This window comes from Lipophrys pholis, assembly GCF_963383615.2.
Source record: "Lipophrys pholis genome assembly, chromosome: 5".
Taxonomy (NCBI): domain Eukaryota; kingdom Metazoa; phylum Chordata; class Actinopteri; order Blenniiformes; family Blenniidae; genus Lipophrys; species Lipophrys pholis.
In genome coordinates this window covers 10,463,460-10,490,165 of record NC_137628.1, presented here as the reverse complement: position 1 = coordinate 10,490,165, position 26,706 = coordinate 10,463,460, and the positions used below count along the sequence as shown (strand labels likewise).

The window sequence follows — 26,706 nt, the reverse complement described above, 5'->3', positions numbered from 1 at the left end:
TAACAAAATCAAGCGACACTTGCATTTGAGTACTCACTGATACCGAATTTTTTTTATGGCACCGCCACTTATACTGTTAGAAAACTTTGCGTGTCATTGCTTTCTTTTCATTTCCAGTTTTTTCTGGAGTGTTTGTTGGTGTCACAGAGCTTCTCTCCCTTTTGGGATTAGCATTAGCTCAAAGGTCTCAAACTCAGATTCTGAAGTGCAGCAGCCCTTCATGTTTTCCATGTCTCCCCTCTTTAACACACCTGAATGTCTTGATGGTTCATCACCACATTCAGCACGAGTCCAGATAATGAGCCACTCATTGCAATCAGCCTTGTTGAAATGGGGAGACATGGAAAACATGCAGGGCTGTGGTCCTCGAGAATCTGCGTTTGAGACCTCTGCATTAGCTACTTCCATGGTGTAGCATGAGTATAGTCGTCTTTGTCTGAGGTTGTTTGAGAGGAGAGGGTCTTGAATGCTGCAGTCTTCTTCTTGTTGTTTATCTTCAGCACACCATTCAACCCAGAACTCTTTTTGCTGCGTTGGGTAGTTGCTGCCATTTCTTTACACAGGTAGAGTTTTCAGCGCTGTCCATGGTGCTGACTGAAATGTCAGGGTTTAAGATCCTGTGACAGGGGTGTCCAAACTTTTTCACCTAGGGCCACATATGGAAAAATATACTAACAGCCAGGCCATATAGATATATATAAATATTGCCTCACCTGGTTTATTATCTCGGCACCCTTATATATATATATATATATAATAATAATATATAATACCAAAAACCAGACATTTGCAGCAATTTACCACATTAACAATTTATAGAGTGTATTTCTGATTAGTTTACAGTTATATTCATTGTATTCATTGTAGTGTGTATATACACACTACCGTTAAAAAGTTTGGGGTCACTTAGAAAGTTAATTATTTTTGAAAGAAAAGCACTGTTTTTTTCAATGAAGATAACTGTAAACTAATCAGAAATACACTCTATAAATTGTTAATGTGGTAAATTGCTGCAAATGTCTGGTTTTTGGTGCAATATCTACATAGGTGTATAGAGGCCCATTTCCAGCGACTATCACTGCAGTGTTCTAATGGTACACTGTGTTTGCTCATTGTGTCAGAAGGCTAATGGATAATTAGAAAACCCTTGTGCAATCATGTTAGCACAGCTGAAAACAGTTTAGCCGGTTAGAGAAGCTATAAAACTGACCTTCCTTTGAGCAGGTTGAGTATCTGGAGCATCACATTTGTGGGGTCATTTCAACGCTCAAAATGGCTGGAAAAAAAGATAACTTTCATGTGAAACTCAACAGTCTATTCTTGTTCTTAGAAATGACAGCTATTCCATGCAAGAAATTGCCAAGAAACTGAAGATTTCCTACAACGGTGTGTACTACTCCCCTCAGAGAACAGCACAAACAGGCTCTAACCAGAGTAGAAAGAGAAGTGTGAGGCCCCGCTGCACAACTGAGCAAGAATATAAGTACATTGGAGTCTCTAGTTTGAGAAATAGACACCTCACAGGTCCTCCACTGGCAGCTTCATTAAATAGTACCTGCAAAAAAGTCAGTGTCAACATCTACAGTGAAGAGGCGACTCAGGAATGCTGACCTTCAGGGCAGAGTGGCAAAGAAAAAGCCAGATCTGAGACTGGCCAATAAAAAAAAAAGAATAATATGGGCAAAAGAACACAGATATTGGACAGAAGAAGATTGGGGAAAAAGTGTTATGGACGGACAAATCCAAGTTTGAGGTGTTTGGATAACACTGAAGAAACTTTGTGAGACGCAGAACAACTGAAAAGATGCTGGAAGAGTGCCTTACCCCATCTGTCAAGCAAGATGGGGGTAACGTGATGGTCTGGGGTTGCTTTGGTGCAGGTAAGGTGGGAGATTTGTTCAGGGTAAAAGCGATTTTGAATAAGGAAGGCTATCACTCCATTTTGCAACACCATGCCATGGACCCAATTTCATCCTACAACTCTATCTGTAATGGAGTGGCCAGCGCAGTCACCAGATCTAAACCCCATTGCTACTATTTCCCCTGCAGTTTCTTTATGTTCCCTGGACATTTTTAACAATAAACCTGTGCCCGTATTCATGAAGCATCTCAGAGAGCGCCTAATATAGCCTAAAAATTCCTAACAAGGAATCTTTGCTTAAAAGTGATTCAGGAAGTTTCTAAGAGCAACTCTAGGCAAGGAATTGACAGAAACTTTTATTTTAGTGGGGTGTGTTCAGCGACCCCATTGCTATGTATTGTAGGGATAAAAATCATATTAGCTCATGTGGAGGTGTCTAAAGTCATACGTGCTTATGTAGTAGCGCCTGAACAGATCTGTTAAGCACCTGTGCCAGAGAGATGGCATAGCTGTATGTGTAAGAGCTGGACCCATGATTATGTTTTGGCATAGCTGCTTTTGTTTTGAATTATATCTATGGTAATGTTTTAATAAAAATGGGATGCTCTGCCAACAATTCTAATCGTGTAATAAGCAGGGCCAAATAAGCCAAGTGGCCCTCAACCATACAACACCATTAAATCACTAAGGTCAAGATGACCGCTGAGTAGCCCTCAGGTGAATATGACACCATTAAATCACCCAAATAAGGGAAAAACAGGGGAGGGCTTTCCAAAGAGAACTTTTGAAGACACAATTAGTTCCAAGTGTGTGATGGACATTCCAAAAAATAAAGGGCATGATGCATTTGGCCATGTGACCGACCAGAGAACTGAATATAAGGCAGAATCAAACACTGTATAGTCAGTCTTGAACCGGTTGAAGACGCTGAGTTTTGCCTGCTTTTGGGAATAAAACACATTGGCATCCAAGTCCAACTTCTCATCTGATTTTTGCTTCAAGGATCAGTTTTTACCAGTTGGAGAATTAGAGACAAATGCTTGTGGGATCACCGATCAACTCATCTGGCCCAGAACAACACACCTGATTGGTACCATGACAGTATGATGCAGTCTGCTGAAAGAAGTGATTGGTTGTTAGAGAAAGGAAGAAAGAAAAAAAGTGCCCTGTGCACATAGTAATGCATGGAGAGTAAAATTAACCAATGAAATATCTTGGGCTGTAATAAAAATGGGCAATCATGAAAATTATTTTGTCATGATGAAACTCCCCCAAAATTATTTGTACCACGTTTGCCATGTTCACATGCCGATTATTATATTGATTAGATTATTGTTATATTTTCTGTCCACGCTGTTTTTTTTACCACTAAATGTATTTGATATTAATGGTGGCATAAAAAGACATTTGTTTCGGCATGATGATGAAAACAACAAATGGAATAGATACCAAAAAAAGAACTAGGAATCCCAACTGCACAGAAGAGCAGTGGCTGCTGTTAGCACAGCTCATGGAGGAACATAAAACCGTATTAAAGCTATGACTGCTGACATCTCTTTCTTTAATATTATGTGTGATTGTTTTTAAATCTGATATGCTCATTTACTGAGCTTTTTAGGGGGTGGATCACCAGCTAAACGGCTGTCCCATGAGGAAGACACTGTGTTTAATGTGTTGGGAAGGTCTGACACCAGCATCAGCGGGCTGGAACAGAACATTGATAGCTCATTGATTCAGCTGGCAGAACTGCGTCAAAAGTAGGGAAAATTGATTTTCACTGGAGACAATATCAAGAAAAAAAAACATTTATTTATATCAGGATGCATAGCATTGTCTACGTTCAGGTGGATTTGTTGGGTTTTTTCTGGATAATTTTCTTTTTTGTGATGAGTGCTGTGACATGACTTATTGTTGTAATTGGTTCTATATAAAAACAATTGAAATCAATTATATATTTAATGTATTATTTAGCCATGAATGTAGCCATGGATTATCCAGAGCTGTGCTTTGTGCTGAATGTATAAAATAGATGACATGGTTCTTCTGTTTCTCCTTCAACTGCCACAGTCCTCTTCACCTCAATAAATTGTATTTATTTTTTGATTTCACTGTGCTGAATAATGTTTGAACACAGACTGTTTGAAAGTTCCTCTAAGACATTTAAAGGGAATTTAATCATCATCAATCATTAGAATGCATCACATGCCTTATCAAATACTATTTTAATGTTTCAATTTCTTTTAGGATTTTCTTTAGAACTTGTCAAAAAATGCATGACCAGGGAATGATTTAAGATATCTCACTGAGGCCTCTAGGTTGCAAATTATATATTTTACATTATAAAAGCAAGACATTTCGAGATCTCTATTATTTGTCTTATTGCAAAGTTTTGTACAAGTTTGACTATATTTAACTGTTTAAGCTTCATAAATCCGTTCGATCATTGAGAGACATAGTGATGAAAGCTGTGAAAATGATTAAGAGATGAGAGAGACATGTACCTCGACTAACTGCGATCTTACCTACAGTAATAACTTACTTCACAGTTAATTTGACAGTGAAGACTTGTTGTGCTGTACACATCATTACATTGTTAATTTGCTTGAATAATAAACAATCAAACGTAATTATGGTGTTCATTGACTTATGCTCAGTCTTAAAAACGTTGGTAACAATGAGTGATTTACATGTAGCATTTTCTTTAAAAACGAGTATCTGTCAACACTATTTTTCTTGTTTATTGTCTTATGTTGAACCTCGAAATGATAAAGTTGAGATTAATGTGATCGAGACGTTGACGTTAATTCTTGTTTAAAAACGATTTTAATGTTTATGAAGTGATAATATGAATGAGCTCTCCCTACAGCTGATGTCAGAAACGAGCTGGCTGCGCTCTGCTTCCGCCTCCATCAGTGTGTTTGCTGCTCCTACAAAATCATCACTTTACCACAAAGTGCTCATCAGCAGTGGAAAGTTTCTGCTCGGACTCTGTGAAAAAGCGTGTGCTGAAGCTGGAAAGTGTGTTTTGGTGGATAATTACTGCGTGTGAAAGTATTTTCTTGTAGAAAAGAGAGGCACAAGTCGCTGAGCAGCGCTGAGTTCCGGGCTGAATGTGTGACTTTTGAAGGCTCCAGTAAGGAACTGCAGAGATCCTGAGGAGTGAATGTGAGCTGAACATGAAGAGACTGCAGTCCGCTGTGGGCTCCTTCAGTTTCAGTCTGCAGCGATGCTCACAAAGTCATTTGAAACTCTTTTTTCTCCGCACAGAAAACACAAGTGACGCCGTTCAGCCTGCACACAGGAGCCGGGAACTGGGTTGAGTCTCCACGGTTCTCATGATGTATTTAAGTCCCGCCTGCTGCTCGGAGATTTTCATCTGCGCTCGGACTCTCGTTGTTTGTCGACTAGAAATCTCAGCTTGTTATTCAGAAGAATGGCAGAAGTCGCTCCAGCCGCCGCTGCCGCTCCGGCAAAGCCTAAGGCCGCCAAGAAGAAGTCCGTCCCGAAGAAGGCCGGCCCCAGCGTGAGCGAGCTCATCGTGAAAGCTGTGGCCGCTTCCAAGGAGCGGAGCGGCGTGTCGCTGGCCGCCCTCAAAAAGAATCTGGCTGCCGAAGGCTACGATGTGGACAAGAACAAGGCCCGCATCAAGACCGCCGTCAAGAGCCTGGTGGCCAAGGGGACTCTGGTCCAGACCAAGGGGACCGGGGCCTCCGGCTCCTTCAAGATGAGCAAGAAGCCCGACACCAAGGTCGCCAAGCCCGCAAAGAAAGCGGCTCCTAAAGCCAAGAAGCCCGCCGCCAAGAAAGCTGTAGCAGCTAAAAAGCCCAAGGCAGCAGCCAAGAAGACAGCAGCTGCTAAGAAGTCTCCCAAGAAGGCCGCGAAACCCGCAGCGGCCAAGAAACCCGCAGCCAAGAGCCCCAAGAAGGCCACCAAGAGCCCCAAGAAGGTGGTGAAGAAGAAGGCCCCCGCAGCAAAGAAAGCACCTGCAGCCAAGAAAGCCCCTGCAAAGAAGGCTGCTAAACCCAAAGCCAAGAAGAAGTGAGCTCTCACTCCAACCAACACTCAGCAAAGGCTCTTCTAAGAGCCACCACAGCTTCAGTAAAGAGATCAGTCCTGAATATCAGCACCTTGTTTACACTACAATGTCAACACTGCACATTGTCCCCTTACACCTGTCTGTCCAGAGGACATCCTTCAATAATCTGACTGTCTTGTTGACTGACATTGTTGGAACTTGTTCTAGCCACTTACTACACCTGCAGCTCAATATGCTATTTTCACTCAAATTAATCTGTCATTACATTAATCTGAACTAATATAAGAAGTAGGGTAATAAACAACTTAAGTGGAAGTTCCAATACAATGAAATGTATAACTTTTTTTTACAGGATAAGAATAAATATACATTGAAACCCACCTGCCCTCCCCTGCAAACATGCATTTTAAAGACGGATTACTTAAAAGGAAAGTCTTGAGCCTGCTTTTCAAAACATGAACAGTGTGTGCAACCTTCAGATTCTCTGGCAGGCTGGTCCATAAACGTGGTTTATGCTGAAAATCAGCCTCATGATTTCACTGTACTCAGAAAATAATGGTGGGAACAATGTTTTATTTTTGTAACTGTTCTTTGCCAAATTACTTTTGAATAGTCAATAAATAAAGACCTAGTTCAAATATAAATGAATTTGCAAAGCTTAAAGGGGACATATCATGCTAAATCCACTTTTTTAGCCCTTAAATGCATTTTGGTGTATATTTAGAGTGTTTAGAAGTACAGAAAAGTTCAAAGTAGTCTCTTCAGGTGCTCCGTTGATATCTTTAGATTCTGTTTTGGTCATATTTTGCGATCGGTTTCGATTTTTCTATTCTCTATTACGTTTTTTGAACAATGACGTCACAGTATTCTCAGCGGAACTGCCAAATTAGGACATCGACGTTTCGAGCAATCCGCCATTTTTGTTTCTCGCTGCGATTTTGTAGTCCAACCGAAGTTACGAGAGGATAAGTCGAAATGTTCGGTTGTTGGATGTAGTAACCCACAAGCTTCGTTACACCGTCTCCCAGCATCAGAACCTTTTCGAAGTGCCTGGTTGAGTTTTATTTTTCACAGAAATGTACCCACATCTGTGGGTAAGGTCATTTTTGTGTGCGCGAATCACTTTAAGGACGACTGCTTCAGCAACCTCCGCCAGTATAAAGAAGGATTTGCCGAAAGACTTCGTCTGATTGAGCGGTCAGTTCCTTCTATCTATGGAGACGACGAACAGAGCACTTCGGTAAGCTGTATATAACGCTAAAAAGTGTGATGATAAGACGTCCCTGTCATTGTTTTGTTAGCATTAGCAGTTGCACCGTCTTCATATGTTAGCGCTGTGTGCTCGTTTTAGATTATAATGTAACTTCTGTGTTAAATAGTCGTTGTAATACAGGCAGTATTGTAGTAGTGGGCATGGATGGAGAAGTTAGTGTAAATATAGTAACACACCATTGCGTTACATCCATATGAAGACGTTGTTCTGAAGGTGCATCATCGTCATTTTCATCTCGCTCCGCCGGGTCCGACTCTGGCTCCAACATGTATGGCTGGATGGACAAATCTTCCGTTGTTGACATTTTGTAAATAATGTGTGAATATAAAGTTTCTGCGCCGCTAGATAATTGTATCTGTTCTATCAAACTACAAAGATGGCCGAACAGGGTGACGTTGAACCGAGTGTCACCTCTGCAACCTGGAGAGGAGGAGGGGTATGAAGTGTCTCATTTGCATTTGAAGAGACCGCCCCAAAACGAGTTGCTCTCAGAAGCGCATCAGAAAAGGGGTTGAAAAGGGGCCTGTGGAGCTCTAATAATGAGGAATTCAGACCCAAGCATTGCAGTTTCGTGTTGTATAGACCACAACTGTATGATTTATATGTAAAAAGGAAGGATTTAAAAGCATGATATGTCTCCTTTAAGGCATTATTATATTTTAAACATTTTGCACAACACAGACATTCAACAAAGCATGAAACTTGTTCCCCCCATTGTCCACCAGAAGGCAGCAATACCACAACTCATGTAGTGAGTTTTTTAGTCCACTAATTCAAAGTCCTTCATTCAGTTTCGATGTTCCAGAGAGTCCTTGGTTTCACTCCTGCTGACCTTTGTTTAAAGCAGCCGACTGAACTTTTACTTAAAGACAATTCTAGAGAGCTTCATGTTGAGAAACACTTTTTGTGAACCAGCTTGGTTTCAGATTTTTTTATTTGAAAATCTGAAATACTACAGGGCATTTATTTAATTTCACCAAAACAGAATCTTCGTGTTTTCTTAAATATCATTGTATTTTCTTAAATTTATTTCCTCTGCGATTAACATGTTTTTAATCTATTTTAATCCTGAAAGTGTCTAAAAGACCGTTTATGCATAGAAACTGTCAAATAAGATTCATCACCTTAAGCACGTTGTACTCAATATCATTTTAATTTGCAGTAGAAAAGAAATGTTTCATACTAAGTTTGCAGTTATTTTCTCTTTTACCTATTCCGACTCCACATTCCAAATGATTGTGATCACCTGAGAACATTTTCCTATTTTAAATATCAGCACATGAACATTCTGCTCATATTTCTTGTCAGTTTTCTTTCCTGTTTCTATAAACTTCAGGAAGCTTTTCTCAACATGTGGACACTAACTGCAGTGCACTCTTCAGATCAAGCATCTGGGGATCTCCTCACTGCTGTTTGATTCACCAAATCCTTCTTGAAATTATTCAAATTCTGCTCACATTGTCTCTCGGCTGAATTAATTATATTTTAATCTGTAGAAGAGAAAACGACCAGTTGCAATAACTGGTGTGCAGAATAGCCGGACAAATGTACAGTTTCCAGGGAAACAAGAAAATACCCCAAGAGATGAGCTGGACCAATCACCACTGAGCGACGGCACAGTGTTATTTACATGCAGAATCTATAAGAACAGTCTCTCTGACATCCGTCCCCATTCGTTGCTGCATAGTATCGGAGAATCAAAATGCCTGAACCCGCTAAGTCTGCGCCCAAGAAGGGCTCTAAGAAAGCCGTGAGCAAGACCGCCGGCAAAGGAGGCAAGAAGAGGAGAAAGACCAGGAAGGAGAGTTACGCCATCTACGTGTACAAGGTGCTGAAGCAGGTCCACCCTGACACCGGCATCTCGTCCAAGGCCATGAGCATCATGAACTCGTTCGTCAACGACATCTTTGAGCGCATCGCCTCTGAGGCGTCTCGTCTGGCTCACTACAACAAGCGCTCCACCATCACTTCCAGGGAGATCCAGACCGCCGTGCGTCTCCTGCTGCCCGGTGAGCTGGCCAAGCACGCTGTGTCTGAGGGCACCAAGGCCGTCACCAAGTACACCAGCTCCAAGTAAACCGCTCTGTTGCTCCAAACCCAACGGCTCTTCTAAGAGCCACCCACTTCATCTGGAGAAATTCCTTTGTTTTGACAACCATTACTTTAACAAACTTACTATCAAGCAGTTTTACTTGTTTACTAACATGTATAAACGGTTATGCAGTCCTTTTAACAAGGACCTAAACGTCCTGTTGTCAGCGTTCTTAATATTGGAGTGTGGCCTTTTATACAAAGGCCACACACCTAAAGAGATGGTGAACACAACTTGGATACTGTAAAGCTCTTTGATTTGTCACAAACCTGATTGTAAACCATTGCATGCAGTGAGACCTTTAAAAATGGTTCCAGACCTAAAGACACTGATGGGTCATATATTTATGTGCATGTGGAAGAATGAATCCAATAAATATAAATACACATGGTGAAAGCTGACTTTTGTTCAGTATTCATCAGGCAGACAGCCAGAGGGAGGATATGGAGTCACAAGAGTGCCAAAAATTAAAAGGAAATATGAGAATCAATAATACAAAGATATACAAAGGTAATCATATTTTTTTTTGTCTTGTTTTTGCTTATTCCATTTTGTCAATGCTTCTCTTTTGTCTTTTCCATTTGCTTTATGTCATTGCATTTGCTGGATGAGTCAAGCCGTCTGGAAAAGACAAAAGCAATACAATGCAAATCAGCTGAGCTACCTGATATTTTGCAGAATTGCCTTAGTTTATACCAGTTGGTTCAACTGGTATAAACTAAGGCAATTCTGCAAATTATGATTTAACACAGTTGTTTTAACAGGATTTGAATATACCAAAACACAAAATAGCTTATAGAAAAGAGTCAAATAAAAAAGCAAACTGAGGTTATTTCATTTCATTACACTGTTTATTTTGAACATGCTCAAATTGAAATATCAAAATCAACAGTGCACACCAAGAAACCAATGATATTTAACCAGTCAGACAGTGACTTAGTAACAGGACAATATAATCATTTTGCGTGTTTGAAAAGGAGTGGGAAGAAGCATAACTTATTAAATCCCACCCTGCTCCAAAAATAAATATTTGTTAGCACTATTATATTTAGGATAATTATCTATCGAAAATGTATGAATACATCACATTTTAAAAAATATGACATATATCATGTATCTAATAATGTACAATCATGATTATGAAATGAAACTATTGGAAATAAAACAAATAAAGACAGATACATGTATTCTATTACAATAGACTGAACATGCAGAAACAGTCACTTCTGTTACGCAACTGAACTTTATCTTAGATTCTCTCTTAAAGTGCAGTGATTTAAACAAACTCCAACATCTGGAACCTGATTATTAAAAATCCAACAGCTTTAGAACATATTACCGATTAGACATCTGACAAAGTGTTTCTGTCCATCTGGAAAGGAAGAAGTTATGACGGCCTTAGTGCCCTTGCAGTGTTTGTGCAATGCAGCCAAGGGCAAATCGCGATTGTTTGCATTTTGTTATCTCTCTGATATCAGAGAAGGTGGGCATCTTGTCTGCACTCCTCATTTTGTTTCTCTGTCGACCCTGAGAGAAGATTGCAGCTGTGAAAAGACTGGGAGCCAACTCCAGACTGCAGTGCCCATTTCATATCAGGTTGGTGTTTTTTTCTGTGTGGACAATTTTTCTATGGTTCAATTACATTATTGTTGCTTGTCCTTAGACTTGTTTCAAGTACAGTAAAGTTATTTGTATCATATATGAAAGGGTAGCAGAAATGCATACCAGCCGAATACCTGCGCCTATGATAATGGACAATGTTTAGAGAATTTCAGGCCATGCATGGTTTTTAGTCTTTTATATCTCATATAAATAACAATCCAGGAGTGAAAAAATGACTTAACATTATCATTGCACTGTTGACCTCCTGCTCGCCAACATGGCTTTGGTGATAAAATGTCATTTGGCCAATCAACTTAGCCAATTTTTTTTTAAGTATAAAGATTAAGTATACACTAAATGCATATCATTTTAGTTCATGTTAATAGAAATCCCACAATAAAATATTAAATTGCTAAAAACATTTAGGCCCCCAAATATTATTCTATATAACCAAACACATATGACCTTTATGGAAGTGAATATAGCGCAAAAATCTACTTGAAATGTATTAACAGAAATGTCAGATTAAACTGCAATTTTTGACTCAAAAAATAAATTGATGATCAATCATCCAAACTGCATTTTCATTTTTTGGACAAGGCTGCTTATTCTGTGACCTAATGAAAACAAATTACACTGAGATTTAATTTTCAAAAGAAATTCAATCAAATCAAATTTGAATAGGACAACGCATTTGCAAAAATGCTTTGTCATTCATATCTGCATTATCTGACTCAAAAATGAATAGTTCAATCAAACTGCAACTTCATTTCCTTTTTCTGGTTGCACATTTTATGGAAGAACTCAAAGACAGTATCAATTCAACATTTCATGAGCGTCACCATGGATACGTTGGTAACAGGATTTGTTGCTCTTTGAGAGAACTGCGTGGCTCTTAAAAGAGCCGTTGTGTTTTGTCGGTCAGTGTCCGTGTTTACTTGGCCTTGGTGGCCTTCTCGGTCTTCTTGGGCAGCAGCACAGCCTGGATGTTGGGCAGCACGCCGCCCTGAGCGATGGTCACTCCACCCAGCAGCTTGTTGAGCTCCTCGTCGTTGCGCACCGCCAGCTGCAGGTGACGGGGGATGATTCTGGTCTTCTTGTTGTCGCGGGCAGCGTTTCCAGCCAGCTCCAGGATCTCAGCGGTCAGGTACTCCAGCACCGCCGCCAGGTACACGGGAGCGCCGGCTCCCACACGCTGAGCGTAGTTTCCTTTACGCAGCAGCCTGTGGACACGACCCACCGGGAACTGGAGTCCTGCACGGGACGAGCGGGTCTTGGCCTTCGCTCTGGCTTTACCGCCGGTCTTTCCTCTGCCGCTCATTTTGTCGGAGTGTTTGTCGAGTTGATTCTCAGTCAAACTGTAACGCTGTGTGGCTGAAGTCTTTGTTATATCAGGGCGGAGCGCGCGAGCCAGTCCTTGACGCACCAATGAGAGGAGCTTCAGCAGAGTCACACGCGCTTAACTTCAGACACTTTGAATCCACTTTCCTCCAATCAGCAGCTCTCACTGAGGAGGGGTTTTGATCAGGGTCTCTGGTCAAACAGAGCCAGCCAATTAAAATATTAAAGGATATTTCAGAGTGCATATGTGAAAGAGACGAGAGGAATCAAGGATGAGATATCAGCACAGATAAATAGAATAGAATGAGAAAGTCTGAATTCCTTCAGGAGGAAAAAAGAAACTGGAGAAATAACACTGGGGAATAAGAAACGCTGTGTACTGATGCAAACCTTCAGACTATATTCAAGACCGTTAGTTATATACTAAAATATTTATGTCAAACTCGGTCATAAAGGAATCTCTCCAGATGAAGTGGGTGGCTCTTAAAAGAGCCGTTGGGTTTGGAGCAGCAGAGCTGTTTACTTGGAGCTGGTGTACTTGGTGACGGCCTTGGTGCCCTCAGACACTGCGTGCTTGGCCAGCTCACCGGGCAGCAGGAGACGCACGGCGGTCTGGATCTCCCTGGAAGAGATGGTGGAGCGCTTGTTGTAGTGAGCCAGACGAGACGCCTCAGAGGCGATACGCTCAAAGATGTCGTTGACGAACGAGTTCATGATGCTCATGGCCTTGGACGAGATGCCGGTGTCGGGGTGGACCTGCTTCAGCACCTTGTACACGTAGATGGCGTAGCTCTCCTTCCTGGGCTTTCTCCTCTTCTTGCCTCCTTTGCCGGCGGTCTTGCTCACGGCCTTCTTGGAGCCCTTCTTGGGCGCAGGTTTGGCGGGTTCGGGCATTTTGATACTCTAAAGCTCAATACTGGTGTCAGGAGGGCGGAGAGAGTCTTTCTTATAGAGGCTGCACTCAGAGCACGCTGTGCTGTCCCCTGTCTGTGATTGGTTCTACCCCTTATGCTGAGAGGGAGGGATCTTGTTTTTGTGGGTCTGACCGTTAGACTGCCCGCCAATTCCAATAATTTGTATAAGCGGGAAAATAAGAACACACTGGATGTATGCAACATTGATAAGTGTAATATTTATATATGTGATGCATCAGTGGAGTGTTCCTGACCAAAGCAGCAGGTGTTTGAAGTCAGGAGTGAGCTGAGATCTGTGTCATTGCTTCACGGTGTTCACAATCAGAAAACACTCAAATCTAACAAAGGAGATGAGCTCAGATAAAAGAGAATGTTTACGACATGCTCACATAATGTGGAGAAAAGTTTAAAAAAATGTAACCCATGATTAACTGATTAATTGTGACAAGTCAACAGACTAGTTGATGTGAGTGGCTGCTATTTGTTTTGTGATTAAAGAAGTCTGAATGTGAAGACGTGAAACAAGTTCACTCACTGTTTCTGTTCGTGTTTTAAGACAGTATTATCTTCTCGATCAATTGAACTAAAAGTGTAGACTTTGAGATAAATGTTTTTCCAGTGATATGTGCAAATACACTATTCATTTTGATCGATTCTTATGTCAAACAGCTACACATTCACCAACTGCTTTTCAATATGTTCTTTGATTACAGTTGAAGGTGATGCTCATTTAGGTCGTTTTCTAGCCAGAAACAGGCTAGCTAGTGCTATACACTTATAATCAGAAATCACTTCAGAATAAGGCATCGCTAGAAATATTTTTTTAATGCTACACCAAGCGTTATCAGCATAATCGCATTGAGTTAAGTAGTAAGAGATTAAGCTCTTCAAGATAAGTGTGTGGCCCTGAAAAGGGCCTTTGGTTGTTGTAAGGATGCTGCAGCAGCTTAACCTCCGAAGCCGTACAGAGTACGTCCCTGCCTCTTGAGAGCATACACCACATCCATGGCGGTCACGGTCTTCCTCTTGGCGTGCTCGGTGTAGGTGACGGCATCACGGATGACGTTCTCCAGGAAGACCTTCAACACACCGCGGGTCTCCTCGTAGATGAGACCGGAGATCCGCTTCACTCCACCGCGGCGAGCCAGACGGCGGATAGCGGGCTTGGTGATTCCCTGGATGTTATCACGGAGAACTTTACGGTGACGCTTAGCGCCTCCTTTGCCGAGTCCTTTTCCTCCCTTTCCTCTGCCGCTCATTTTCACTATTCAAAGTTGTAATATCGAATGAGTTCAATGCTGCACTGACATGCAGATATATATCACATCTGAGGACGTAGGAGAAGAAAGAGGGTCATGAACACGTGACCAATTTCCACTGTGGTGTTGTGGTGTGGGAAAGAGGGGAAGGTTATTGGGCCGCTGCCTCCTGGTGGACATCAAGAGAATCAACCATCAAAGTGTCAGACTAACGGTACGTCTGAATTGTCCCTCCTAACTCCTTAACTATCGACTTGTCCTTAACCCCGGAAGTGTTTTGTGTGGCGGCCATGATAAGGACTGTGTGAGTTCTCAATAAGCTAAGGAAAGGAGGCTCGTTGCTTCCTTTAGAGCCTCCTTTAGCTTAGGAACCACTGATGCATCCTTTCGCAAAGGAGGCGAGCTCATGCTGCCCCACAATTCCTTACAGCGACAACATTTAAAGGGACCCGCTCATCCGAGTGTTTAGGGAAACTCACGATGAAAACTCAAATGCACTTTTTGTAGTTCATTTTCGGAAACTTGTAGCTCTTTCCCCACCATGGTTGACGTCACTAACTTGCGCCGCCGTCGCATTATTATGACGTCACTAAGTGAAAGTGCTGTCCGACTGTCACACTAACGTGATCGCCTTTCACTAACTACTTTAGGAAGCCTCCTTACACCTTTCCTTAACCCAGTGACGTCATCCACGGGGTTAAGTTAAGTCCATAGTTAAAGAGTTAGGAGGGACTTTTCGGACGTACTGTGAGACTACCTTTGTGCGTGATGTTGGACAGGAAGTGATTTTCACAGACACAACTTGCAACATCTTAAAGTGAAAAAGTTGCAAATAGTGCTGAATTGCTAAATATATACAGAGGGTTTTATATCAGATTCTCACCACAAGTGACAAGCAAATCAATCAATAAATTCTCCCTTGACACAAAAAGAGGCAGTCTACTCAATGTTTGTCTTACATTCGGTTTGAAAATGCACATTTTAAAACTAGGAACCAGTGTTTTGGAGCTTTCTACAGGGATACTCTGACAGATGTGACACAAACAATTTAAGGGGGTTATTAATATTTCCAGGATGTTGTTGAGCTGTTCTTTGGGTGTTCTTTTTATGGCATAATTTACACTGCAATGTTTCACGTGACAATGTTATTTTTTTTTTTTTTGCATTCTTGTTTTTGAAAAGTTTTGGAAAAGATGCCCTTTTACACAGCGACGGCAGACACAGTAAAGTTGGTGTAGTTAGAGATAGACCACCATGACGTTTTAATTCAAATCTAAACAATTTCCCATGTTTCTAAACTGTCTGGTTGCTGTCCGTGGTGCTGAACTCTTCCTGCTTTAATACAGTTGTAAACATGACATGACAACATTTTCTCATTGCATGTTATTTGGGTAGCAGTAGTTCTATATTAGAAACAATAACAATAAAAATGTATATTGCAGCTTTGGTGCATGTTCAAAATGATCCAATAAACAATAATAGGTGTGCATGTGTGCATGTGTGTGTGCTGTCAATCGATTAAAATTTTTTTATTGCAAAATGTTCTGTAATTAATTGCAATTAATCACATTGTTTTTCTAATGAAGGCTAAAGCCTGTAATGTATATTTATTCAGTAAAAACCATATAATTGATGTTGACTCAACACAGACTATATTTAAATTCAGACTATTTATATAACTTCCTTTTAGCTTTGCGCGGAACTGTTTCTCTCCTACATTAGCAAAATAATAAAATAAAATGAATACATTAATTAATAAACATCTAACATAAGTCTGGGTTTTGTTAGTGTGGGTTCACCACTTTGAGAATTTGAATATTTCTAGGAATAAAGTTAAAACTTATTACATGAAGAGAGAGAGAGCGAGAGAGAGCACACGCACAAGCACACACTCGTGGAAAGAGAGAACTAGGAAAAGAGAGAAAGTTAATTAAATTAATATTTTACCAGCAAGTAATCCTCTTTACCAGTTTGGTGGCTACTGGTCAGCCAACATGGCAACCTAATGTTTTGCTGCAGAGGTCATTAAATCCAGCTTTACAAAATAAAGCTAATTTGATTTGCAACGTTCAACTCATTAAAAATGGAGCATTAACAGTTTTGTATATAAGAATAATGGCTTGGATTTATATTGCGCTTTTTTCAAGCTGACTCAAAGCGCATACAGAGACCATTATTCATTCACACCAGTCCCACTAGTGATGTCCAGGGGCATGCTGACAGGGGCGTGGCTGCAATTTTGCGCAGTCAGCCCCTCCGACCACCACCAATATTCATGTGCCATCCATACGAGTTAATGTGGGTAAAGTGCCTTGCCCAAGGACACAACGACGAGGTCTTTTGATAGAGCGGGATTCGAACCGCCAACCCTCCGGTTATTGGACGACTGACTACCACTGAGTCTACCACAATAATGATTTATGATGGTTTTGCTTATCTTGTACATACACATGAATGGGATATTCACACATTTTCCGTTTTGGAATCAGTGCTAAACATATCTCACTGAAAGTAATATTTGATAATTTTGCTCATGACAAAGTAAGAGACAGCTTTTATAAAAAGTTAAATTCACATGTTATTTGTCTTCTCAATATCCCAATTTATATACAAGGAGGTGGTAGGCATAATGTATGTTTAACCAGTACAATTCAATCAGAAATGAATCTCTTAGATGAAGTGGGTGGCTCTTAGAAGAGCCGTTGGGTTTAAGAGCAGCAGAGCGGTTTACTTGGAGCTGGTGTACTTGGTGACGGCCTTGGTGCCCTCAGACACAGCGTGCTTGGCCAGCTCACCGGGCAGCAGGAGACGCACGGCGGTCTGGATCTCCCTGGAAGTGATGGTGGAGCGCTTGTTGTAGTGAGCCAGACGAGACGCCTCAGAAGCGATGCGCTCAAAGATGTCGTTGACGAACGAGTTCATGATGCTCATGGCCTTGGACGAGATGCCGGTGTCGGGGTGGACCTGCTTCAGCACCTTGTACACGTAGATGGCGTAGCTCTCCTTCCTGGTCTTTCTCCTCTTCTTGCCTCCTTTGCCGGCGGTCTTGGTCACGGCTTTCTTGGAGCCCTTCTTGGGCGCGGATTTGGCTGGTTCAGGCATCTTGATCCTCCGATACTTCGCAGCAATGAATGGCGGATGACGTCTGAGAGACTGCTCTTATAGACTCTGCATGTAAATAACACTGTGCTGTCGCTCAGTGGTGATTGGTCCAGCTAATGACATGGTTGGGGGGGGGGGGATCTTCTTGTTTCCATGGAAACTTTCTTCGGCCGTTATTCTGCGCTCCAGTTAATGGAAGTGGTAGCTTTCTCTTCTACAAATTCAGCCGAGAGGCAATGTGAGCTGAATGAGAATAAATTCAGAGAGGCTTTGTTAAAAGGTGAATAAAACAGTGAGGTGACCCACAGATGCTTGATACTAAAAGTGACCAGTTATCAACATGCTGCAAAAAGCATCCTGAAAAATGCCAAAAAGAAAAACGAAAAGGAAGAGGTCCATGTGCTGATTATCATAAAAGTGATCACAATCATTTGGAATTTGAAGTCAATGGGTACGAGAAAATAACCGAAACATTTGTTCTGTACTGCAAATCCAAATCCAGTACAACATGCGGATAAATCTTTGTGTTTCAGTTTGTGCATGAATGGTCCTTTACTCTGGAACTGCATGAAATAATTTGAATTAATAGAATAAAAACTACATGGAGAAAAAGAAAAGTTGCTGCCTTCATGTTAAATCAATCAAGATTAAGATGAAATGTATAGACTTAGTTATATTAACAGACCATAGAAACACAATGTGAGGAAGCAGCTCTCTGAAGTATCAAGCATTTCTTCTCTACTGCAAATCAAATTATCTATAGTACAGCAAGCTGATGAATCTTATGCATTTAAGTGCATAAAGGGACCTTTAAATGCTTGGAATAAAATCAGATATTAACATTTCAATAAAGGAAATTTGCTAACTATAAAGAAAACATGAAACTAGTATGCAAGTCTTGTATTTCAAGTTTTCAAAAATAATTAATGAGCAGGAGCATTAGTGTCTCAGATTGTATTTATGTCAAAGTCAGTTCAGAAAACTGCTTTCCACAATGTCTGCTTCCAGTACGAGGAAAGAAGATTGTGGGATAGCTGCCTCCCAGTAGACAAGGTGGAAATAAGTTTCATACAGTTTGGTTATAGAGGAACGGAAGAGAGGAATAGTTATATCAATCGAGGAAGCAGCTCTCTGAAGTAGTGTGGAGGCTCTTAAAAGAGCCGTTGTGGTTTACATTCCGAGCAGCAGACTGAAGCTTTAAGCTTTAAGCTCTCTCTCCACGGATGCGGCGGGCCAGCTGGATGTCTTTGGGCATGATGGTGACCCTCTTGGCGTGGATGGCGCACAGGTTGGTGTCCTCGAACAGGCCCACCAGGTAAGCCTCGCTGGCCTCCTGCAGAGCCATGACAGCAGAGCTCTGGAAGCGCAGGTCGGTCTTGAAGTCCTGAGCGATCTCTCGCACCAGGCGCTGGAAGGGCAGCTTGCGGATCAGCAGCTCGGTGGATTTCTGGTAGCGACGGATCTCTCGGAGAGCCACGGTACCGGGCCTGTAACGGTGAGGCTTCTTCACTCCGCCGGTGGCCGGGGCGCTCTTGCGGGCAGCCTTGGTGGCCAGCTGCTTCCTGGGAGCTTTGCCTCCAGTAGATTTACGGGCGGTCTGCTTGGTACGAGCCATTCTTTCTGCTTTCTCTGTGTAAAGACAAGTGGAGTCAGAGCGGAGACTCGCTGCTCTTAAGCAGTGAGACCAGCTGGGACACCGTGACGTCACTCAGTCTGATTGGTCAGCAGCGTCACGAGGAGAAGCCCCAGCTGAGACTGAGCTGTTGATTGGAGGACAGTCAGTTGAAGGTGCCGCGTAAAGTAAGAGCAGCTCTCCCTCTGCTGCAAGCTGCTGCTGTGTGATGAACAAACTAAACTGGACTAAAGTGAAAAATCTTTTATAGACACGTTGTTTTTACTTCAGGAAAGTTATGTGCAAAATGATCCCATTGCAGGAAGTGAAATGCTCCACTGTCTGTTTTGTGTTTAAAAGAAAAATAAAAAAAGGAATTGTGCAAATTGTTGAAAAAAAATATTGATTTGGCTTTAAACTGCAAACTTATTCAAATTTGCACTAGGTCTTTTGTAAATAACTCCCACCCTTTATGTCCTAAGCACAAACTCAAAGGTTAAAATATCTCATTGAGGCTGCTCTTCAGCTACCCACCACGTTTATGAATCAGCCTGCCAGACATTGTTCGTTTTTATAAACAGGTTCAATACTACTATACTGCATATACTCAGGTTATGCAGAGGGAGGGCGGATGGGAGGGTTTCACTGTACATTTGTTTTAATAGAAATGTGCTATTTCATTGTACCTGTGCTATACAGTCTGAATTGAACTCCCTCAGCAACTAAAACAAATTTGTTTAGGTGGTCAGTCCTCTGAAGAGGTGTACGGGGACAATGTGCAGTGTTGACATTGTTGCACACAATGTTCATGTTTTGAAAAGCAGGCTCAAGACTTTCCTTTTAAGTAAACCATCTTTAAAATGCTTGTTTGCAGGGGAGGGCAGATGGGTGGGTTTCTATGTAAATTTATTCTTATCCTGTAAAAAATAAGTTATACATTTCATTGTACAGCTGTGCTATATAACAAAGTCTGAATTGATCTTGAAAAGTAATTAATTCCCCTATTACTTCATGTGCAACAGTGGAACTTCCACTTATTAGTCAAGTCATTCATTACCCTACATCTTATATTAGTTCAGACTAATGTAATGATGAACTAATGAGTGAAAATAGCATATTGAGCTGCAGGTGTAGTAAGTGGCTAGAACAAGTTCCAACAATGTCAGTCAGATTATTAAAGGATGTCCTCTGGACAGACAGGTGTATGGGGACAATGTGCAGTGTTGACATTGTAGTGTGAACAAGGTGCTGATATTCAGGACTGATCTCTTTACTGAAGCTGTGGTGGCTCTTAGAAGAGCCTTTGCTGAGTGTTGGTTGGAGTGAGAGCTCACTTCTTCTTGGCTGCCGTCTTCTTGGCTTTGGGTTTAGCAGCCTTCTTTGCAGGGGCTTTCTTGGCTGCAGGTGCTTTCTTTGCTGCGGGGGCCTTCTTCTTCACCACCCTCTTGGGGCTCTTGGTGGCCTTCTTGGGGCTCTTGGGGCTCTTAGCTGCGGGTTTCTTGGCCGCTGCGGGTTTCGCGGCCTTCTTGGGAGACTTCTTAGCAGCTGCTGTCTTCTTGGCTGCTGCCTTGGGCTTTTTAGCTGCTACAGCTTTCTTGGCGGCGGGCTTCTTGGCTTTAGGAGCCGCTTTCTTTGCGGGCTTGGCGTCCTTGGTGTCGGGCTTCTTGCTCATCTTGAAGGAGCCGGAGGCCCCGGTCCCCTTGGTCTGGACCAGAGTCCCCTTGGCCACCAGGCTCTTGACGGCGGTCTTGATGCGGGCCTTGTTCTTGTCCACATCGTAGCCTTCGGCAGCCAGATTCTTCTTGAGGGCGGCCAGCGACACGCCGCTCCGCTCCTTGGAAGCGGCCACAGCTTTCACGATGAGCTCGCTCACGCTGGGGCCGGCCTTCTTCGGGACGGACTTCTTCTTGGCGGCCTTCGGCTTTGCCGGAGCGGCAGCGGCGGCTGGAGCGACTTCTGCCATTCTTCTAAATAACAAGCTGAGATTTCTAGTCGACAAACAACGAGAGTCCGAGCGCAGATGAAAATCTCCGAGCAGCAGGCGGGACTTAAATACATCATGAGAACCGTGGAGACTCAACCCAGTTCCCGGCTCCTGTGTGCAGGCTGAACGGCGTCACTTGTGTTTTCTGTGCGGAGAAAAAAGAGTTTCAAATGACTTTGTGAGCATCGCTGCAGACTGAAACTGAAGGAGCCCACAGCGGACTGCTGTCTCTTCATGTTCAGCTCACATTCACTCCTCAGGATCTCTGCAGTTCCTTACTGGAGCCTTCAAAAGTCACACATTCGGCCCGGAACTCAGTGCTGCTCAGCGACTTGTGCCTCTCTTTTCTACAAGAAAATACTTTCGCACGCAGTAATTATCCACCAAAACACACTTTACAGCTTCAGCACACGCTTTTTCACAGAGTCCGAGCAGAAACTTTCCACTGCTGATGAGCACTTTGTGGTAAAGTGATGATTTTGTAGGAGCAGCAAACACACTGATGGAGGCGGAAGCAGAGCGCAGCCAGCTCGTTTCTGACATCAGCTGTAGGGAGAGCTCATTCAGGTTATTACTTTAAACTTTTATTATTGACAGGAAAAAAACATTGTCAACGTGATCATTTCGAGGTTCAACATAAGAAAATAAACAAGGAAAAAAAAGTTGTATTATTGTTTAAGGAATTAAGTTGGTTGTGTTCACAGTATAACATCAAATTTCTCTTTTAATATTGGAATACATTCATAGTGTGTCGATCTTTTGTTTTGAATTGATGGAAGTGAGTTCTTATAGTCAGTTCATTTCTTCCCTCAGACATGTTCAGTTTAGCTTTTGTTTAGTTTGTTTACTTAACACAGGTTTACAACAATGGTGCGAAAAGGCATCGAAGCAAGACTTCCTCCCTTTTCAAGTATCACAAACAATTCATATTTATATAGCTAACAAATACACTTTGAGAAAATAAAAATAAGGAGATGAAGGCAGCAGAATAATTGCTGTTGAATGGGGAAAAAAGGAAAAGAAAATGACATAGGATGTGAAGTACAGAATGATCCTGATCAGTGGAGAGACAATGGAAACAAAAGTAATCTCTGAAAATCCCCAAATTAATGATAGAAAAATGTATACTGTGAAGAAATTGATAGCATCATGTAAGAGTAAAGGCTAAATATATATATTGTTATTGTGCGTAGTAAGATATGATTGAACCTTATATGAGGAAGTAAAGACATTTTGGAAGTGTCAGGAAGATCTTGGCTTCTGTAAAGGAACTTGTGGATGAACAAACATATCTGATAGATATTGAATGCGAGAAAGTCTCTCAAAATTAATTTTTCATATCATTCATCTGCTTTTCTCTGTTATATAACAAATGTAAGAATAAAATTATTCCCTGCACATTTTACACTTGTGAGAAAAAACATTGAGAATAACACATTATTAACTGTGGAATGAATAATTCACTCCACTAAGGATTTAGGTGCATTAAATGCGACTTGAATATGTACATTATTCATCATGGTTATTGTTTTTTTATATTTGCTCAAGCAAATATCTTGAATGTCAAAATCAAATCAAACAAAACAAAATTATGTAGTTCCTTTAATGTCAACATGCATTTTAATGGTTCTGTTCAAACATGTGTCCCATTATTTTCTTCTGATCAGCAAAATTTAAAAAAAATCTGTTCACATCATTCTGTACAGTGAAAATTAGATCTGTATATGAGTAATGCTGATTGTTGGATAAAAGGTCATTATTTGAAGAACTATTTAACTTATAAAATCAGCACCAAGGACAGCTCTAAATCATATCTAAAGATAGAAACGTATGTCACCTGCAACACATTTACTACTGTTGCCAAAATAAAACAGTGTGTCACAGAGTTCAGATCATTTGGAACCTAATCGCTCTCTTTACTGATCAGAGTATAGTACTCCTCCAAAACAAAGACACTTGGACTCAACGGGATCTTACTTATGTGGGGAACTGGTCTGACCCTTAATTTCCCTGCTTCTTCTAAGGACATGTCAGAAACAAGACCACAGATAATGGAAGTGTATAACATGATCACACAATGTGGGAAATACACGATTCCAGGTTGTTGCCACGCAACTTAAGTTAAGTTACCCAGATATGTTTGTACTTGTTTCAAGACACTGATTGGCAATAAAGGAAAAAGATATAACGTAAGCCATGTGTAAGCAGCGTCAGATATATATTTACCATTAGTCACTACAGATCAATTGAAATGGCAACATAATTACAAGACTAGGTATTTTTAACTAATTGTCCATACTGCTGCATAGGGCTGACTGGTATTGACAGGCCACACTTCAAGACATCACAGATCAAGCTATATTTTTAACATAGTTCTTCCCATAGTTCATAAATGTTCAGTGAAACATACGTATTGAGGGCTTACCTTCCCAATCATGGCAGAGTAAAAGGAAGTGTAATATTTTATAAAATAAAGTTTTGTTGTTGATTAGTGGTGTGTACATCACAAAATGTCAGTCATTAACTTTAAAAAGAAAACAAAAAAAAACAAAGTGGCATTGTAGTGTTTAGTGTTATGTTGTGTTTTTTTTTTTTTTTATGTATGTATGTATTTTATACTATACACTAGATATTTAATCTGTAATATATTGAGTGCACGTTTTCACAGGAGTGTACAGCATTAGTATAGTTGCTGGTTTTAAATAAGAATATAAGAAAAAGCAGTGAAAGCAGATGGTTCATCCTGGGACTGGGCTCTAACAGTATGGGACTTGATGCCTCACATCAAACTCTACAATATTGTAAAAAAAAATATTGCTGGCTATATATATTCAACCCGTTGTTAATGTGCCAATACCAATTTAAAGATGTGTTTCCACTAACCTTGTAGCATGGACTCTTTCATATACTCATAGATCCTTATTATTGTCACTACTAAATATTGTTACGTGTTGTCCAGATTCTCTAACAAAAAGATGTGAATGAATTAGTTAAGGTTTTAACCTTGGCTAAGCACGACAAAAACAAATTATATATATACCATTTGGCACCAATCCAGGTTTATATATTGAAATAAGAGCAAAGTAGCACATTAAATATGACATAGCAAAGACTAAAAATATTAGATGATAGTTGCACATTCAATGAGAATAAAATGAGCTCTACAGATGAGTGGTTGGCCCTGAAAAGGGCCTTTGGTTGTTGTGAGGACGCTGCAGCGGTTTAACCTCCGAAGCCGTACAGAGTACGTCCCTGCCTCTTAAGAGCATACACCACATCCATGGCGGTCACGGTCTTCCTCTTGGCGTGCTCGGTGTAGGTGACGGCATCACGGATGACGTTCTCCAGGAAGACCTTCAACACACCGCGGGTCTCCTCGTAGATGAGACCGGAGATCCGCTTCACTCCACCGCGGCGAGCCAGACGGCGGATAGCGGGCTTGGTGATTCCCTGGATGTTATCACGGAGAACTTTACGGTGACGCTTAGCGCCTCCTTTGCCGAGTCCTTTTCCTCCCTTTCCTCTGCCGCTCATTTTCACTTCTTACAGTAGAAAAACTGAATGAACTTCATGCTTGTCTGACACGCACATTTAATTCACATCTGAGGACGTAGGAGAAGAAAGAGGGTCATAAACACGTGACCAATTTCCTCTGTGGTGTCGTGGTGTGGGAAAGAGGGGGAAGTAATTGGGCCCCTGCCTCCTGGTGGACAGTGGAGTATGTATGACATTTTCTGATTGGTGTATTCTCAGTACCTTTACTGTTGAACGTTGACTAAAACACAAATAGCCTTTAGAGGGACGTATTCCTCTGTATTCAACCCGTCGTGTGGATAATTAACCTGAAGTCAACATCAAAGATCAACTTCTGTGGTTATTAGTGGCGTTTATGATTGCATATTGTGAAAACCACTTGTCCTGCCTGAAGACACATTCAACTAGAGTGAAACGGTTTTATGAAAAGAAACTGGTGGTGTGGTAACAGTTCATTAAATCAGTCAGATAAGGGGCAAGTATTAAACTGGACATCAAACGATGAAACATTTGCTATGTATTAAACTCGAATACCACATTTTAGTGTAGGTGGAGAAAAGGCTTTGCAGTACTATCGATTAAAAAAAATTTTTTTAGTTAAGATTGCCTAGTTTATACATAAGCTTAATAACGATCTGCAGGAAAACAATTGCTCACATCCATCCAGCATATACAGCCAAATAGTCGGATCAAGGAGCTCAAGATTGTCAATCTGATCACTGCGTCAAGTTCTATTAACGATCACTCGGTGATTGCACAGGATTTGTTGCTTTTTGTTGAGACATGAGTGGCTCTTAAAAGAGCCGTTGTTTTGTTGGTCAGTGTCCGAGTTTACTTGGCCTTGGTGGCCTTCTCGGTCTTCTTGGGCAGCAGCACAGCCTGGATGTTGGGCAGCACGCCGCCCTGAGCGATGGTCACTCCACCCAGCAGCTTGTTGAGCTCCTCGTCGTTGCGCACCGCCAGCTGCAGGTGACGGGGGATGATTCTGGTCTTCTTGTTGTCGCGGGCAGCGTTTCCAGCCAGCTCCAGGATCTCAGCGGTCAGGTACTCCAGCACCGCCGCCAGGTACACGGGAGCGCCGGCTCCCACACGCTGAGCGTAGTTTCCTTTACGCAGCAGCCTGTGGACACGACCCACCGGGAACTGGAGTCCTGCACGAGACGAGCGGGTCTTGGCCTTCGCTCTGGCTTTGCCGCCGGTCTTTCCTCTGCCGCTCATTTTCTAACAATGATTATCAAGAATAGTTTAAGAGAAACTGTGGTGCTCTGTTGACAAAGTCTGGCTTATAAAGGGAGGAGCGCGCGAGCCAGTCCGTGACGCACCAATGAGAGAAGCAGCTTCCAGCAGACTGACCCGCGCTCAGCGTCAGAGATACTAAGAATTAACTTTCTTCCAATCAGCAGCTCGCACTGAGGAGGGTGGTTTCTCCTCGACGCGGTGCTAAAACATGAGACGTACGTAAATATTTACATCGAGCTTGTACAAGAAATCCTCGCACACTAATAGCCAGGGAGTCCTTCATACAAAAAGCACAGTTTCAATCTGATGTCAGAACCAACACGACTTAAAAATCATATATTAACTTGAAAGTTAAAAATTTGAAGCAAGCCATTACTCTGGAATTAGATCAGAGTAATGGTTCAGAAATAGATGACCCGTCATCTATTTCTTAATCTTTAAAAGAACCCTGCAGAGGCCAGTTGTTGTCAGAAGATGAAATAATTGTTTGACCTTGACATTGAGTTGTTTGTTAGAAATGTTATTAGAAATTACTTTAATAGATGAGGTCTGTTGCTTTTGTTTGTCATTTGCATATATTTGCTTATGCTAACACTCATCATACTCTTATCTGTATTGAGGATTGTTATTGAAAAATTACAATTGTTGTGAAAGTAAAAAATTACCAAGCTAGAAAAATTTTAATGATTATGAAAAATTACAATGGAGATGAAGGGATATTGGGTCTGCTTCAGGCTCTTCTTAACATGACAATAACAGTTGATAATCTTTATTTGTCTTAGATTAGATTCGTTTTTATTTGTCACATATGCATTGAAGTATGGCAGTGAAATGCAGTGACTGTCCACCAGGATCTT

General features: G+C 41.5%; 10 protein-coding genes across 10 annotated transcripts; 2 read left to right on the top strand and 8 right to left on the bottom strand.

Moving 5' to 3' along the window:
* Window positions 1–5,294: 5,294 nt before the first annotated feature.
* LOC308109997 (histone H1-like) lies at window positions 5,295–5,903 on the top strand (the record flags this gene model as incomplete). Its single annotated transcript, XM_080463981.1, has 1 exon — window positions 5,295–5,903. One exon carries the CDS (start codon window positions 5,295–5,297, stop codon window positions 5,901–5,903), a length of 609 nt encoding a protein of 202 aa, XP_080320107.1.
* Window positions 5,904–8,872: 2,969 nt separating this feature from the next.
* LOC308110000 (histone H2B 1/2-like) lies at window positions 8,873–9,247 on the top strand (the record flags this gene model as incomplete). Its single annotated transcript, XM_080463984.1, has 1 exon — window positions 8,873–9,247. One exon carries the CDS (start codon window positions 8,873–8,875, stop codon window positions 9,245–9,247), a length of 375 nt encoding a protein of 124 aa, XP_080320110.1.
* A 2,551-nt stretch (window positions 9,248–11,798) lies between these two features.
* LOC308109998 (histone H2A) lies at window positions 11,799–12,185 on the bottom strand (the record flags this gene model as incomplete). The annotated part of the gene is made up of 1 exon (XM_080463982.1): window positions 11,799–12,185. The coding sequence occupies one exon, from the start codon at window positions 12,183–12,185 to the stop codon at window positions 11,799–11,801; it is 387 nt and encodes a 128-aa protein (XP_080320108.1).
* A 539-nt stretch (window positions 12,186–12,724) lies between these two features.
* On the bottom strand, window positions 12,725–13,099 carry LOC308109999 (histone H2B 1/2-like; the record flags this gene model as incomplete). Its single annotated transcript, XM_080463983.1, has 1 exon — window positions 12,725–13,099. The coding sequence occupies one exon, from the start codon at window positions 13,097–13,099 to the stop codon at window positions 12,725–12,727; it is 375 nt and encodes a 124-aa protein (XP_080320109.1).
* Window positions 13,100–14,066: 967 nt separating this feature from the next.
* Window positions 14,067–14,378, bottom strand: LOC308110252 (histone H4; the record flags this gene model as incomplete). The annotated part of the gene is made up of 1 exon (XM_080464443.1): window positions 14,067–14,378. The coding sequence occupies one exon, from the start codon at window positions 14,376–14,378 to the stop codon at window positions 14,067–14,069; it is 312 nt and encodes a 103-aa protein (XP_080320569.1).
* Window positions 14,379–17,105: 2,727 nt separating this feature from the next.
* Window positions 17,106–17,480, bottom strand: LOC308109601 (histone H2B 1/2; the record flags this gene model as incomplete). Its single annotated transcript, XM_080463285.1, has 1 exon — window positions 17,106–17,480. One exon carries the CDS (start codon window positions 17,478–17,480, stop codon window positions 17,106–17,108), a length of 375 nt encoding a protein of 124 aa, XP_080319411.1.
* A 1,204-nt stretch (window positions 17,481–18,684) lies between these two features.
* LOC308110005 (histone H3.2) lies at window positions 18,685–19,109 on the bottom strand (the record flags this gene model as incomplete). The annotated part of the gene is made up of 1 exon (XM_080463989.1): window positions 18,685–19,109. The coding sequence occupies exon 1, from the start codon at window positions 19,093–19,095 to the stop codon at window positions 18,685–18,687; it is 411 nt and encodes a 136-aa protein (XP_080320115.1). The 5' UTR covers window positions 19,096–19,109.
* Window positions 19,110–20,422: 1,313 nt separating this feature from the next.
* LOC308109995 (histone H1-like) lies at window positions 20,423–21,055 on the bottom strand (the record flags this gene model as incomplete). Its single annotated transcript, XM_080463979.1, has 1 exon — window positions 20,423–21,055. One exon carries the CDS (start codon window positions 21,053–21,055, stop codon window positions 20,423–20,425), a length of 633 nt encoding a protein of 210 aa, XP_080320105.1.
* Window positions 21,056–24,298: 3,243 nt separating this feature from the next.
* Window positions 24,299–24,610, bottom strand: LOC308110004 (histone H4; the record flags this gene model as incomplete). Its single annotated transcript, XM_080463988.1, has 1 exon — window positions 24,299–24,610. The coding sequence occupies one exon, from the start codon at window positions 24,608–24,610 to the stop codon at window positions 24,299–24,301; it is 312 nt and encodes a 103-aa protein (XP_080320114.1).
* Window positions 24,611–25,441: 831 nt separating this feature from the next.
* LOC308110325 (histone H2A) lies at window positions 25,442–25,828 on the bottom strand (the record flags this gene model as incomplete). The annotated part of the gene is made up of 1 exon (XM_080464565.1): window positions 25,442–25,828. One exon carries the CDS (start codon window positions 25,826–25,828, stop codon window positions 25,442–25,444), a length of 387 nt encoding a protein of 128 aa, XP_080320691.1.
* Between the last annotated feature and the right edge of the window lie 878 nt (window positions 25,829–26,706).